We start from the raw sequence: 16,733 nt of genomic DNA, 5'->3' as shown, positions 1-16,733 counted from the left end.
GTGTGTGTGTGTGTGAGAGAGTTGGGTGTGTATGTGTGTGTGTGTGAGAGAGAGTTGGGTGTGTATGTGTGTGTGTGAGAGAGAGTTGTGTGTGTATGTGTGTGTGTGAGAGAGAGTTGGGTGTGTTTATGTGTGTGTGTGTGAGAGAGTTGGGTGTGTTTATGTGTGTGTGTGAGAGAGAGTTGGGTGTGTTTATGTGTGTGAGAGAGAGTTTGGTGTGTATGTGTGTGTGTGAGAGAGAGTTGGGTGTGTTTATGTGTGTGAGAGAAAGTTGGGTGTGTTTATGTGTGTGTGTGTGAGAGAGTTAGATGTGGCTCTGTGTGTGTGAGAGAGAGTTGGGTGTGTATATGTGTGTGTGTGAGAGAGTTGGGTGTGTATACGTGTGTGTGTGAGAGTTGGGTGTGTTTGCGTGTGTGAGAGAGAGTTGGGTGTGTTTATGTGTGTGTGTGTGAGAGAGTTGGGTGTGTATGTGTGTGTGTGAGAGAGAGTTGGGTGTGTATGTGTGTGAGAGAGTTGGGTGTGTATATGTGTGAGAGAGAGAGTTGGGTGTGTATGTGTGTGTGTGAGAGAGAGACTTGGGTGTGTATGTGTGTGTGTGAGAGAGAGTTGGGTGTGTATGTGTGTGTGTGTGGGAGAGTTGGGTGTGTATGTGTGTGTGTGAGAGAGAGTTGGGTGTGTATGTGTGTGTGTGTGTGAAAGAGTTGGGTGTGTTTATGTGTGTGAGGGAGAGAGTTGGATGTGGCTCTGTGTGTGTGAGAGAGAGTTGGGTGTGTATGTGTGTGTGAGAGAGAGAGTTGGGTGTGTATGTGTGTGTGAGAGGGAGAGTTGTGTGTGTGTGTGTGTGAGAGAGAGAGTTGGGTGTGTATGTGTGTGTGAGAGAGAGTTGTGTGTGTGTGTGTGTGAGAGAGAGAGTTGGGTGTGTATGTGTGTGTGAGAGAGAGTTGTGTGTGTGTGTGTGTGTGTGTGAGAGAGAGTTGGGTGTGTATGTGTGTGTGAGAGAGAGTTGGGTGTGTATGTGTGTGTGTGTGTGTGTGAGAGAGTTGGATGTGGCTCTGTGTGTGTGAGAGAGAGTTGGGTGTGTTTATGTGTGAGGGAGAGAGAGTTGGGTGTGTATGTGTGTGTGTGTGTGTGAGAGAGTTGGATGTGGCTGTGTGTGTGTGAGAGAGAGTTGGGTGTGTTTATGTGTGAGGGAGAGAGTTGGATGTGGCTCTGTGTGTGTGAGAGAGTTGGGTGTGTATGTGTGTGTGTGTGAGAGAGTTGGGTGTGTATGTGTGAGAGAGTTGGATGTGGCTCTGTGTGTGTGAGAGAGAGTTGGGTGTGTTTATGTGTGAGGGAGAGAGAGAGTTGGGTGTGTATGTGTGTGTGTGTGAGAGAGAGTTGGATGTGGCTCTGTGTGTGTGAGAGAGAGTTGGGCGTGTTTATGTGTGAGGGAGAGAGTTGGATGTGGCTCTGTGTGCGAGAGAGACGTGTGTGTGTCTGAACAAGAACAAAGAAAATTACAGCACAGGAATGGGCCCTTCGGCTCTCCCAGCCTGTGCCGACCCAGATCCTTTATCTAAACCTGTTGCCTATTTTCCAAGGTCTACTTCTCTCTGTTGCCCACCCGTTCATATATCTGTCCAGATGCATCTTAAATGATGCTATCGTGCCCGCCTCTACCACCTCCGCTGGCAAAGCATTCCAGGCACCCACCACCCTCTGCGTAAAAAACTTTCCACACACATCTCCCTTAAACTTTCCCCCCTCTCACCTTGAAATCGTGACCCCTTGTAATTGACACCCCCACTCTTGGAAAAAGCTTGTTGCTATCCACCCAGTCCATACCTCTCATAATTTTGTAGACCTCAATCAGGTCCCCCTCAACCTCCGTCTTTCCAATAAAAACAATCCTAATCTACTCCACCTTTCTTCATAGCTAGCACCCTCCATACCAGGCAACATCCTGGTGAACCTCCTCTGCACCCTCTCTAAAGCATCCACATCCTACTGGTAATGTGGCGACCAGAACTGCACGCAGTATTCCAAATGTGGTCTAACCAAAGTCCGATACAACTGTAACATGACCTGCCGACTCTTGTACTCAATACCCCGTCCGATGAAGGCAAGCATGCTGTATGCCTTCTTGACCACTCTATCGACCTGGGTTGCCACCTTCAGGATACAATGGGCCTGAACTCCCAGATCTCTCTGTGCATCAATTTTCCCCAGGACTCTTCCATTGACTAAATAGTCTGCTCTTGAGTTAGATCTTCTAAAATGCATCACCTCGCATTTGCCTGGATTGAACTCCGTCTGCCATTTCTCTGCCCAACTCTCCAATCTATCTATATTTTGCTGTATTCTCTGACAGTCCACCTCGCTATCTGCAACTCCACCAATCTTAGTATCATCTGCAAACTTGCTAATCAGACCACCTATACCTTGCTCCAGGCCATTTATGTGTATCACAAACAACAGTAGTCCGAGCACGGATCCCTGTGGGACACCACTAGTCACCTCTGTGTGTGTGAGAGAGAGTTGGGTGTGTCTGTGTGTGAGAGAGAGTTGGATGTGTTTATGTGTGTGAGAGAGAGTTGGGTGTGTTTATGTGTGTGAGAGAGAGTTGGGTGTGTTTATGTGTGTGAGAGAGAGTTGGGTGTGTTTATGTGTGTGAGAGAGAGTTGGGTGTGTTTATGTGTGTGAGAGAGAGTTGGGTGTGTTTATGTGTGTGAGAGAGAGTTGGGTGTGTTTATGTGTGTGAGAGAGAGTTGGGTGTGTTTATGTGTGTGAGAGAGAGTTAGGTGTGTTTATGTGTGTGAGAGAGAGTTGACTCACAACATGCCCCCCTGGCAGTCCCCGCGTTTCTCCCACCCCCCGCTCGGAAGAATTGGCGGTTTTTCGCGGCGACCGACGATTCTCCGGCCCGGATGGGCCGAGCGGCCTGCCGTTCCCGACCGGTTCACGACGGCGGCAACCACACCTGGGGTGGAATTCTCCACTCCCGCGATAAATCGAGAAGGCCGTCGTGAAACTCGGCCTCGGAGGCCGCTCCTCTCACCTTATTCACCCCCACCCGGGGGTCGAGGAGCGGCGCTCCGTAACTCTCGGCCGCCGGGCCTTGATGCTTGCGTCAAGGCAGTGCGCCAAGAATGACGCGACGGCGGCGCCTAAGTGCGTCAGCCGTGCATGCGCAGGTTGGGCGGCTCCAACCCGCGCATGCGCGGTTGACGTCACGACGGCTGACAGCTCAAACCCACGCATGCGCGGTTGCCGTCTTCCCCTCCGCTGCCCCGCAAGACGTGGCGGCTTGATCTTGCGGGGCGGTGGAGGAGAAAGAGTGCGTCGCTTTGAGACGCCGGCCCGACGATTGGTGGGCACCGATCGCGGGCCAGTCCCCTCCCGAGCACGGCCGTGCTGCTCACTCCCCTCTCCGCCCCCCACAAGCCTCAAACCAGCATTTGGCGCCCATGTTCACGACGGCAGTGACCAGGTGTGGTTGCCGCCGGCGTGAACTGGTCAGGAACGTCAGGCCGCTCGGCCCATCCGGGCCGGAGAAACGCCGGTCGGCGTGAAAAACGGCGAGCGACGACTCTTCCGAGCGGGGGGGTGGGAGAATCGCGGGGGGCGCCAGGGGGCCGTGACGTGAGTCGCCCGGCCCTCCCGCGATTCTCCCACCCGGCGTGCGGAGCGGAGAATTCCACCCCTGGTCGCTGCCGTCGTGAACATGGGCGCCAAATGCTCGTCTGAAGCTTGTGGGGGGCGGAGAGGGGAGTGAGCACCACGGCCGTGCTCGGGAGGGGACTGGCCCGTGATCGGTGCCCACCGATCATCGGGCCGGCGTCTCAAAGCAATGCACTCTTTCCCCTCCGCCACCCCGCAAGATCAAGCTGCCACGTCTTGCTGGGCAGCGGAGGGGAAGACGGCAACCGCGGATGCGCGGGTTGGAGCAGTCAGCCGCCGTGATGTCAGCCGCACATGCGCGGGTTGGAGTCGGCCAACCTGCGCATGCGCGGCTGACGTCACATAGGCGCCGCCGTCACGTCATTCTCGGTGCGCCACCTTGACACAATGTCAAGGCCCGGCGGCCGAGATTTACGGAGCGCTGCTCCTCGCCCCCTGAGTGGGGGTGAATTAGGTGCGAGGAGCGGCCACGAGGCAGTCGTGAAACTTGGCCGAGTTCACAACGGCCTTCCCGATTTATCGCAGGAGCGGAGAATTTTGCCCTGTGTGTATGAGAGAATTGAGTGTGTGTCCATGTGAGCTGTGTGTGTGCGTGTGTGACAGAGAGCTGTGTGTGTATGTGAGAGAGCGGGGTGTGTGTGAGAGCACGGGGTGTGTGTCAGAGAGTGGGGTGTGTGTGTGTTTGAGAATGGGTATGTCTCTGTGTGAGAGTGTCGGGTGTGTGTTTGTGGTAGAAAGTCAGATGTGTGTGTGTGTGTGTGTCTGATGTGGGTGTGCGAAGAGTGGCTGTTTGTGTGAGAGTGGTTGTGTGTGTTGGATTGGATTTGTTTATTGTTACGTGTACCGAGGTACAGTGAAAAGTATTTTTCTGCGAGCAGTTCAACAGATCATTAAGTACATGAAATGAAAGGAAATAAGAGAAAATACAGAATAGGGCAATACAAGGTACACAATGTAACTACATAAGCACCGGCACCGGATGAAGCATACAGGGTGTAGTGTTAATGAGATCAGTCCATAAGAGGGTCATTTAGGAGTCTGGTAACAGCGGGAAAGAAGCTGTTTTTGAGTCTGTTTGTGCGTGTTCTCAGGCTTCTGTATCTCCTGCCGATGAAAGAAGTTGGAAGAGTGAGTAAGCCGGGTGGGAGGGGTCTTTGATTATGCTGCCTGCTTTCCCCGGGCAGCGGGAGGTGTAAATGGAGTCAATGGATGGGAGGCAGGTTCGTGTGATGGACTAGGCTGTGATCACGACTGTGTGTGGGTGTGTGTGTGTGTGAGAGCGGGGTATGTGTGAGAGAGCTGGTATGTGAGTGCAGGTGTGTGTGAGAGTCAAGTGTGTGTGTGTGTGAGTCAAGTGTGTGTGTGTGTGTGTGTGGGTGTGTGTGTGTAGGTGCATGAGTGAGTGTGAGTGCGGTGCATGTAAATTGCGTGTAAACTGCCCTTAGTGTCCAAAAAGGTGAGGTGGGGTTACTGGGTAACAGGGATAGGGTGGAGACATGGGCTTAATTGGGTTGCTTTTTCCAAGAGCCGGTGCAGACTCGATGGGCTGAATGGCCTCCTTCTGCACTATAAATTCTATGAAGTCTATTCTATGTGTGAATGTGAGTGCGCATGTGTAAGCAGGGTGCGTGTGTGTGTGCGCGAGTCAGGTATGTGGGCAGTAGTCAGGTGTCTGCGAGAATTGGGTGTGTCTAACTCCCTGCTCTTTCCTCATGGCGCTTTTCAAATATATATCAAATTACCTTTTGAAAGTTACTACTAAATCTGCTTCCATCATCCTTTCAGTTAACGCAGTCCTGATAACTGCAGTTCCCTGTGGCAAAAATAATTCCCTCAACTTCACCTCTACCAGGTTCTTTTGCCAATTTGTTTTGTTTTCAATCAAATGAGTGAAAGGCTATTTACATCAAAAACGGTGAGAGAAGATACAGATAACCAAGTTTGGAGAATTGTATAACATTTGGAAAACAACTAAAATTGCCATCTGTTTTCACAATTTGTCTCAGAATTCAATATGGTACAGCAATACTCAAAAGCTGCTAACCTTTGCTCTCAAAATGGGTAATAGGCAGTACTACTACTATCTATGGGGAAATATTTTAGCTGCCTTAACAGTACAAAATTCTGAATAAGAGTAATAAAAGTCTAACTAGCTCAATTGCCTTTCTCCAATACTGTTGTATAATTTAAAAATCACTCCTTATTTAAAAGCAGCAATATCGATGTTGTTATTCCACTGGCTCAGAACAGAGACTGATACTCCAATTAGATATTGATGAAAAAGGAAATCAAAGCTACCCTGGGGAGTGAAGATTTGCCACAGCTTATAAAACATATGCAGATATTGCAGCAAGACCAGAAAAGGAATAAAATTAGATGTGGAAGGACATTGTGAAGAAATTGCTTCGCTTCTGATCCTCATTAAAAAAAACTATAAATCGGTAACTAGGCAAAAAATGTGAGACAGCATCTTGTGGCAGAGAAAACCGGTTCTGGGGATGACTGCTTTTTGGTCAGAAGTCACACGGAGGAGAAAGCTTCCTGAAATAAGGTAAGAATAGCTGACTCATCCAGGTGACCCAAGAATGACTGATATCACCTGGGACAAATTAAGGAAACCAGTGGTCAAGAAATTGTCTAGCGAACAATGTTTGGTTGCAATTACTAACCATTTGATTGAAAGCCATCTTCACGCACATACAAAAATGGGAAACATGTAAAGAGGAAGCAAAACTGGATATTTTGTGGAGCATGAAGGATCAGGTAGCGCCTCTTTCTTTTGATGTGTGACTCTTGGTGGGGAGGAGATGATAGATGGGCAATGGGTGATTAATGCCAAGAAACAAGTGATGTTCCTAAAATCTACACATTACAAAATTCAAGTTTGATGCCAACCAATTGCTGTTCATCCTCTTTCTTTTTGGCACTTCAGCTAAGACAGGTCAATTAAAAGAAATTGGTATTAAGAATTACACTTTGATATAATATAAAGGGGAGAGATATATTGCGTTGATCGACTTGAGGTTTTCTTTGTGTTGAGTTATCTCCTGAACATGCATCCCTTCCACCGCCAATCCCCCCCCCCCCCCCCCCCCCCCCCCCACATTGCGTTTATTGGGTTGGGGTGAATGTGAAATATTCACCTCTCAATAAGTATTCATCTCGCAGAGAAATTGATTAAATGAACAAACAAGCTTTTCCTTGATCAATAGTTTTGCCTGTGAGACTTCAGTTTTCTTCATCCTACCTTGATTCCATTTGATTTAATTTCCTGTTCTATTTTCATACCTACCAGAGCAGTTGCTGTGATGATCCTTGAGCTACCTGAAGCTCCAACCACCATTTTCACTTTTTTATCTTTGTCAAGTATAATCGCAGGAGACATAGCAGAGAAAGGTCTTCTGCCTGTTGGAAAATTGGGGATATCGATAGCATTAGTTGAATTATTTTATTGCTGAGTTTATTCCATTCTCTCTGCTCAGTTATAAAGAATTGCTGCCTAAACTGTAATAAACTGACAGGATTACCTGTTATTTCAGGATTATATATTCAATGGGGTCATCCTTTTCCCTTTCACCTCAAGGACTTTAATGTTAATCATATCAACCATTCTGAGCCATTCTCCAGAGACTTGCTTAATGCATGCTCCCTCCATACATTGAGGCCATTCCAAGAGGCGGAATACAGGCAATTATCAAAAGTATATTAAAATTTGTACACTCAGAGCTCAATAGGTCAATTGATAAGTCCCTTATTTCATATAGGGGAGTGTCCTTATGCGCCACTTCTCCACTCAAACCTCAGGAAGCACAGCCAATGGTCCTAAGCTTTAGACATCCTACAATCTTCAGTTTAAGCACAAAGTGTGCTCGCATTTCTGATGTGTTCTTTCCCATGAGCACCAAGCAATAAAACGGTGCTCGACCTGTCCACCTGGGCCTTCAACGTAGATTGTGCAACACTGGTGCACTTATCTCTCTGGGAAAAGATTCTCTGACTAGAAAGAAGAATTGCAATACTTCATTTTTAAACACTAGGGCACGGGCAATTTTAGGTGCACAGGTGCACCATTATTCTGGTGTTGTGTTTGACGCTGTGAAATTCACCCCACGATCCTAATGGAACAGATTTCACAACGGCAGGGGTTTGAGTGTGTTCCAAAACCACTGTTACTTGAAGCGCTCCTGTGACATAAAGGGAGCATAAGCTGTCATGGAATGTGTTATTTCATTAGCAAAATGGAAATTGAGTTTGCCGGCATATGTATTAAATTACATAATTAGAGCAAGAAGTTTAAAATGATCTCAGGAAAAAAAATTACAATTTTTATTTACCAACAAACATCATGTGGCCGCTCCCTCAAATAATTCATTTGAAAAAAAAGCAATGAAACATACCAGGTTGCACATAGTTTTCAGAACATGGTGGTAGACTGTTGTTATCTCTGTACTGTGAAAAGTCTGCCATCTGATTATTAAATATTATCCCAGTCACATTCGAACGAACAAATGATCCAAAACTGAATAATATAAAACAAGAATCAGAGTGAAGGACTGACTGTGCGAGCATACAGGAATGTTTACTGGTAGTGCCTCTGGCAGGAGAGACGATTGATTATGATGATTTTTTTTCCATTGCGATTGCAAGAGCTGAATTTTCAATTCACCCACATTCTGTTGCTATTGATTTCTCCATTTTCCTCGTGTGTGTGTGTGTGTGTGGCGGGGGTGGGGGGGGGGGGGGGTCATGCTCTGGAATTTAACTAGCTGCAAAATCAATTTGAGTTGCAAAGTTGTCTCGCTGGTGGACCCATCTCTGGCCTTCTTTGCCTTCAGGTGGATCTATAGGTGGATAGGTGGAGAGCCCAGCATTCCAGGGCTCTCCATCAGGTTTGGCTTTCGAAGGTTGTCCCTATAGGGGTGGCACAATGGCACAGTAGTTAGCACTGCTGCCTCACAGCTCCAGGGTTTCAGGTTCAATTCCAGTCTCGGGTGACTGTGCAGAGTTTGCACATTCTCCCCATGTCTGCGTGGGTTTTCTCTGGGTGCGCACAGTGGTTTTCTCCCGCAGTCCAAAGATGTGCAGGTTAGATGGATTGGCCAAGCTAAATTGCCCTTGAGTGACCAAAAGGTTAGGTGGGGTTACTGGGTTATGGGGATAGGGTGGAGGCATGGGCTTAAGTAGGGCGTCCTTTCCAAGGGCTGGGGTAGACTTGATGGGCTGAATGGCCTCCTTCTGCACTGTAAATTCTATGATAGGTGCGATGTATCTTTTCCAAATAAACACAGGAACGCATCGTATATTCTGGGATAGAGATGGAGTTCATGGCAGCAGGCATTAAGAGTCTCCTTCCTTTACTCTTCTGGTGACCGTGAAGATGCCACTGAAGTTTGGTCACATACCCACTGAAGAATCATTTTCTTTTGAAGAAGAGGACTCTCTTCATACCAACAAAAAAAAAGGGAAAATGTGCTCAGCTGACATTGGATAGGCAAAGCAACATTGTACTAGTGTTTTGTGAAAGGGAGAGAACATATTTGATAACCTTCAATTGAAACAAATAGTCATTAGAGTGACCTGGAGGGTTTCCTGCAATCAGGAAACATCTGGGCTCAAAGGAACGAGCAGTTCTCAATTGACTAATGTACTCTGCATTAATTTTTCATTCACAGTACAAACCTAAATAGAGTAAAGTGGACTATCGAGTTAGTAGATAGTGGAATCTCTTCCTGGGATTTGATACTAGTGGTCAGTATTCACTCAGTCAAACTTTTTTTTCACAATATCCATCTCATTGTATCTTCCATGTTCATATAGCTATTTAACTATTCCTTCTTGCACACCATTTTCAGTAAATCAATTAAGCCCCGCATTTAGCCCTTTCCGTTGACTCATTGTTTGAATCACTAATCTTCATTATTACCATCGAGCTATCAAGGCCGGGATTCTCCCCTACCCGGCGGGGCAGGGGGTTCCGGCGGGATGGAGTGGCGTGAACCACCCCGGCGTCGGGCCACCCCAAAAGTGTGTATTTCTCTGCACCTTTAGGGGCCAAGCCCTAACCGGCGGGAAAGGCCTTTGGCGCCATGCCAGCCGGGGCCGAAGGGACTTCGTCAGCCGGTGGAAGTCCATGCATGCGCCGGAGCATCAGCATCTGCTGACATCATCCTGCGCATGCGCAGGGAGGGGGTCACTTTCGCGACCGCCATCGTGAAGGCTATGGCGTACGCGGAAGGAAAAGAGTGCCCCCACGGCACAGGCCCACCCGCCGATCGGTCGGCCCCGATCACGGACCAGGCCACCATGGGGGCACCCCCCAGGGCCAGGTCGCCCCCCCCCCCCACCCCCAGGACTCCGGAGGCCGCCTGGTCCTGCCGGTAAGGTAGGTTGTTTGATTCCCTCCGGTGGGACCGGCATGACAGCGGCTGGACTTTGGCCCACCGCGGGCCGGAGAATCGCCGTGGGGGGGGGGGGGGGGGGCGTCGGCAGGCACGGCGCGATTCCCGTCCCCACCGAATCTCTGGTGCCGGAGACTTCGGGAGACGGTGGGGGCGGGATTCACGTGGGTCTCCGGCGATTCTCCGACCCGGCGGGGGGTCGGACAATCCCGCCCCAGGTTTCAAGTCATATTACAATTTGTTCAAGTCCCCAAGTTGAGGCCTCAACTGGAGTATTATGGACAATTCTAGGCACCACACAGATTTCAGGAAAGACACAAAGTCTGAGAAAGGAGACAGAGGAGGTTTACCAGGATGTTCACAGAGATAGGAGGAGTTCAAAAAGCTTGGATTTGTTCTCCTTGGAACACGAGGAGGTCAAGAATTGACCTAATAGAGGTTTTCAAGACTTTTTCTGAGAGCAGAGAGAGACATTTGGCAAATGGGTCAATAACCAGGAGGAGTAGATTTAAAATCATTGGTAAAAGGTCTAGGGGGAGAGGAGAAGAAATATTTTCACGCAAGGAGTTACTGAGATCAAGAATGCTTTACCTGAAAAGCTGGTTGAAGCTGGTTCAAAAACTAATTTTCAAAGGGAGCTGGGCAGGAAGATGGGGATTGCATAGACTATTTTCTAAATGGAAAAATGCTTGGGAAATCAGAAGCACAAAGGGACTTGGGTCCTTGTTCATGATTCTCTTAAGGTTAACGTGCAGGTTCAGTCGCCAGTTCCGTAGGCAAATGCAATGTTAGCATTCATGTCAAGAGGGCTAGAATACAAGACCAGGGATGTACTTCTGAGGCTGTACAAGGCTTTGGCCAGACCCTATTTGGAGTATTGTGAGCAGTTTTAGGCCCCATAGCTAACAAAAGATGTGCTGGCCTTGGAAAGGGTTCAGAGGAAGTTCACAAGAATGATCCTTGGAATGAACAGCTTATCGTATGAGGAACCGTTGAGGACTCTGGGTTTGTACTCGTTGGAGTTTAGAAGGATGAGGGGGGATCTTATTGAAACTTACAGGATACTGCGAGGCCTGGATAGAGTGGACGTGGAGAGGATGTTTTCACTTGTAGGAAAAACTAGAACCAGAGGACACCATCTCAGACTAAAGGGACGTTCCTTTAAAACAGAATTGAGGAGGAATTTCTTCTGTCAGAGGGTGGTAAATCTGTGGAACACTTTGCCGCAGAAGGCTGTGGAGGCCAAATCACTGAGTGTCTCTAAGACAGAGATAGATAGGTTCTTGATTAATAAGGGGATCAGGGGTTATGTTAGTGAAGGCAGGAGAATGGTGATGAGAAAAATATCAGCATGATTGAATGGCAGAGCAGACTCGATGGGCTGAGTGGCCTAATTCTGTTCCAATGTCTTAGAACATAGAACAGTACAGCACAGAACAGGCCCTTCGGCCCTCGATGTTGTGCCAAGCAATGATAACCCTACTCAAACCCACGTATCCACCCTATACCCGTAACCCAACAACCCCCCCCCCCCCTTAACCTTACTTTTAAGGACACTACATGCAATTTAGCATGGCCAATCCACCTAACCCGCACATCTTTGGACTGTGGGAGGAAACCGGGGCACCCGGAGGAAACCCACGCACACACGGGGAGGACGTGCAGACTCCGCACAGACAGTGACCCAGCCGGGAACCGAACCTGGGACCCTGGAGCTGTGAAGCATTTATGCTAACCACCATGCTACCGTGCTGCCCACGGTCTTAAGGTCTTATGGTACAGAGTTGTGGACAGAAAATAGGTGATGGACTAAGCATAACTGTTCTTTAAAAGGGTCGGCACAGGCAAAATTGCCTCTTTCTCCAATGATTCCAGCTACTATTCCCATCTTGAGCTGGGACTAAACCCATTTCTTTTGATTACCGGTAAAAGTGTCAAATTAACATTTGAGGCTTAGGAGTGTAGTTTTATTAATTAATAAACACTTACCGACCATTAATAGTGCTAGTGACAGACACTGCACTGCCATCTTGTGCTACAACAGATAGATGGGATGTTCCATCCTGCCCAGGTAAAAAGCACTTTATCCCATAATAATCAATCTTTTCATTGGTGTGACTGTCACTGATCTTTTCTCTAATATCATTAGCTTTTGAGATCATCTCGTTGACCTGTTTAACAGTTAAAGCAGAGGAGTTGGAACAAATGAATTGGCATCCCTTTGTGGCCAGCATTCACACACAAATTTCTTTATAAAAAATATTTTTGGAGCATACATCATATCACCTATCAAAATGTCCAAAGCATGTTAAAATCATTAATTTCATTAGGAGCTTTTGAATCTGCAAACTTCCCTCACTGAACAGCAATTAAACTGTCACTGACCCAACACTTGTCATTTACAGTACAGGATGTTCCTTGGTGATATCTACAGATATACGATCAATTTATAAATTTTTATTTTAAAAAATTATTTCATAGGATCTGGGTGATTGTGGCAAGGTTGCTTTTTAGATTTATCTTTCACAGAACTAGACAAACAAGCAGTGAAAAGAAAGATAGCCGTTGGATCTTTACATGACATTGTTGCAAAAAGGCATTAGGCTTGGCTACCTCCGAAATCTGGCTCTGGAAATGTGACCAGAGATTACAGCAAGAAACAATCGAACAAAAGTACATTTAGCACACTAGCAGCACCAGCAGGGAGCGTGCCAGAGATCCACACAAGTGCAAGAACATGCACAAGGTTAACAGCCAGTCAGACCAGGATCTTTAACTGGAAAATGAACTAGCTTTCCAAATTGTTAATGTGATACACTGTGTAGATTAAGTCAAGCAGTTTGAGGCTTTCACTACCATCAGGATCACATGCCTGAAGAAATACAGTAAACGCATGTTCACAGCCAAAGTCGACACAGGAGTGAGCATGAGTATCTCACTGGTCGGAATCCTAAAAGATATGTATCTGGATCATTGGAAGTCCGACGGGTCACCCATTCATTACATAATTATATTGACATTGAAATGCAGTTACAGCACGTCTGCATGGAAATCAGAAGTATTTTTACTAGCAAAAGCAGGACTACCAGTGCATAGGAAACTGAGCATTGTAACTGTCGTGTTAGGTACACTGGTCTAACACTGGCTGCAACTGGATGCAGCTTAGATCAGAAAGATGCTCCAGACCTTGAAGTTAGTTCAATCAGGTTTATTGAACTAATAGCACAGTTAGCACAGTTCTCTGTGAGTTCGACTCTCTGCTAATTTAAGTGTGGTTACTCTGTCTGACTGAACCAGACTAGCTCTTAGTCACGTGGTGGAGGTGTGAGATTATAACAACACCCTTCACTGACTCTCTAGATGTTCATCAGTGGAAAGAGGCAGAGTGTGAGTGCCTCGTGTCTTTTATAGTCAGATCCCACCTCTGAGTGTCCTGCCTGCTTACTGGTCATGTCCTGTTCTCTGTATCCATTAGCTGCTTGTCTGTATATCATTATGTGTGTGTCTGCATATCATGACAGTAACCATACACAAGATCACCAAAATACCAATTCCAGCAGACGAGGCCAAGAATAATCACACTTTATCAGTCCATGACCTACAGCACATATACCCAGACAGACTCGCAGACAGAGTCAATGTTATTGGAAACCTCAGAGATGGTGACCTACTACACTTCAGGGAAGATAGAATTCCATCGAGTGATCTTCCTAGAAAACGAGTGCCCCTCCAAGAAAAAGTGCGGACTTACAGGAAAAACTCGAGTAAGTTCATGATGGAGTGTGAAGGCATAATACTCATGTACATCAGCACATCAATTGGTGTAGTTGTATAAAAAGATAGCACAATACAGATAGGCTTGGATCCAAGACATCTCGTGCGCGATTCTCTGCAAATGCGGAGAATCGTAAAGGCTGCCATGGGACAGGCCGTGACCCACGGCAGCCTTCACGGCCACTTCCGGGACCGATTCTCCCCCCCCGGCCGGGGCTAGTAGTGCGGCCCCATGCGTCACGGCGGCGCGACCTTGATGACGGTCGTCAAGGCCGCAAGTCAAGCCGGCTGACGCGGCCGATGATGTCAGCCGCGGATGCGCATGTTGGACAACGCCAACCCGTGCATGCGCAGTTGGCGTCTTTCTCCTCAGCCGCCCGGCAAGACGTGGCGGCTTGATCTTGCGGGCAGTGGAGGAGAAAGATTGCGTCTGTTTTGGACGCTGGCCCGACGATCGGTGGGTACCGATCGCGGGTCTGTCCCCTCCCGAGCACAGTCGTGGTGCTCCGTGCCAATCGGGCCTCTAAATGCCCCAAATGGGCATCTGCCGCCCGTTTCACGACGGCAGCGAGCAGGTGTGTTTGCTGCCGTGGTGAAACGGGCGTGAAGGCCCGGCTGCTCGGCCCATCGGCCTCAGAGAATCGCATTCGTGGCGTGGGTCGGGCGTGGGGGGGGGGGGGGGGGGGGGGGGGGGGGGGGGGGAGAATAGCGGGAGGGCCTGAAAAATGTCGGGAGGCCCTCCCGCTATTCTTCCACCCGGCGTGGGGAGCGGAGAATCGGGCCCCTCAACTCTTGACCTAAAGAGATGCTCACACAAAATTCCAACATTAGAGGAATCAAATCTCAAATTCACAGGAGCCAAGTTTTACTCCAAATGTTGGACGCCAAACAAGAATATTAGTCAGTTCATTTGACAGAAGTATTTCAAGAGATCAGCATGTTTGGGATACCATCTGGAAGGTGCTTCAAGCGATTACATTTTGATTCATCCACCAGGATCTGTTCCAGCAGCAAATGGAAAGAATTACAGAAAATATTTCTGGATCTATATGCATTACTGATGATATTGCAAAACCAAAGATGAGCATAATAACGGAATTATATGGATGATGGAGAACTAAAATAAAAACAGAAAATGCTGTAAAACCTCAGCAGATCTGACAGCATCTGTGGAGAGAGAAAATCTGAGTTAACATTTAAATCCAATCTGACCCTGGAGGAGCTGCCAGATCTGCTCAGTTTGACCATCACTTCCTGTTTTTATATCAAAGAAGAGAATGATCATAATCTAGACTCATGATGGCAGCAGCTCATCTTGAAGGACTTGTCAGCACAGGGCTAAATCGCTGGCTTTGAAAGCAGACCAAGGCAGGCCAGCAGCACGGTTCAAATCCTGTAACAGCCTCCCCGAACAGGCGCTGGAATGTGGCGACTAGGGGCTTTTCACAGTAACTTCATTTGAAGCCTACTTGTGACAATAAGCGAATTTCATTTCATTTCATTTCTTCAACAGCAACAAATGCTAGGTGAATATAGGTCATATTAGCTTTTCGGCTATGTTCATTTACATTATGTGATCTGTTCTGATCCAGGAAACTTGAAGATGTGAGACACATGCCTGCACCCCAGGACAAAGAGGACTCGCAGAGATACCTTGGATTTTTAAACTATTTAGTGACATACACACCTAACTTTGCCGATAAAGCACTGTCACTAAGAGGGTATTCCATACATATGGCAGGAGGTCCACCAACACTTATTTGAGTCACTTAAACAGGCATCGTCACAAGAGATGTGTTTGTAAATACTTCAACCCAAGTAAAGAGACAGTCTGCGAGATTGTTACAGCTCAGAAAGGGTTAGGAGCGTGCATTATGCAAGATGTCAAACCGATCGATCGCACTTAGCTCCAAAGGTTAGTCAGTGGGACAAGTCACTCAGACGGCAACAACTTCTGCTAAAAGTATAGGGATACCATTTTGAATTCTGGTACAGACTGGGTAGTAAAATGGTTTCTTCTGACACAATGAGCACTTTGCAAAATCCAAAAAGGACTGTGGATATTTTGCTCGACCTGAAAGTGAATGACAGAGACATCAAAGTAGAAAACTTAACGTCAATATGATGAGTTTTGGTTAACATAAATTCAACCAACTTCAAGAATAAACAATAAATGATCCATGACTAAAGGTATGGCGGAGAGTCATTGTCAAAAGGTCAGCCTGATATGATACAAGATGCGTGACACCCTCAGATATTTCTATCCACACAGAAATAGATATTTCAAGAGGCATGGTTTTCAAGGGAAATCAGGTGCTTGTACCTAAAGCTCTTCACCAGCACCTATTGCCACAGTTACACCAGGAGCAAATGGACATAGAGGTGCTTGGCAAGGTACACTGTGTATTGGTCTGAGATCAACAATGGTCGAGAAGATAGTGAGGATGTGCAAAGCATGCCAGAGTAACCAACCACATCAATACAAAGGTTTGGGTTGTATAAATAACACGGGGAACCTGACCACTTGCAGAAGTATCCACAGTTTATAGCGGTGGCACAGTGGTTAGTATTGCTGCCTCACAGCGCCAGGGATCCGGGTTTGATTCTGGCCTTGGCTGACTGCCTGTGTGGAGTTTGCACATTCTCCCTGTGTCTGTGTGGGTTTCCTGCGGATGCTCCATGCTAAATTGCCCCTGAGCGGCCAAAGATGTGTAGGTTAGGTTACAGGGTTATGGGGATAGGGTGGGCGAGTGGGCTTAGGTAGTGTGGTGTTTCAGACGGTCGGTGTAGACTCAATGGGCGAGATTCTCCGCGGCTGCCGTGGGACAGGCCGTGACCCACGGCAGCCTTCACGGCCACTTCCGGGGCCGATTCTCCCCACCAGGCGGGGCTAGGAGCACG

General features: G+C 47.7%; 1 protein-coding gene across 8 annotated transcripts in view; it reads right to left on the bottom strand.

Annotated features, from left to right (window-relative positions):
* The window catches only part of LOC119965299 (glutathione hydrolase 1 proenzyme-like), a 109,420-nt gene that overhangs the window by 29,239 nt on the left and 63,448 nt on the right, over nt 1–16,733 (bottom strand). For all 8 annotated transcript variants that reach the window (XM_038795844.1, XM_038795882.1, XM_038795854.1 and 5 more), the window contains 3 exons: nt 12,048–12,229; nt 8,058–8,179; nt 6,953–7,065 (listed from right to left, as the gene is read on the bottom strand). In XM_038795844.1, coding sequence (XP_038651772.1) covers nt 6,953–7,065; nt 8,058–8,179; nt 12,048–12,229 — 417 coding nt within the window. The remainder of the gene's footprint in view (nt 1–6,952; nt 7,066–8,057; nt 8,180–12,047; nt 12,230–16,733) is intronic.

Source organism: Scyliorhinus canicula, chromosome 1 (assembly GCF_902713615.1).
Source record: "Scyliorhinus canicula chromosome 1, sScyCan1.1, whole genome shotgun sequence".
Taxonomy (NCBI): domain Eukaryota; kingdom Metazoa; phylum Chordata; class Chondrichthyes; order Carcharhiniformes; family Scyliorhinidae; genus Scyliorhinus; species Scyliorhinus canicula.
The sequence above is the reverse complement of the archived record's forward strand: the minus strand, read 5'-3'. Positions and strand labels throughout refer to the sequence as shown.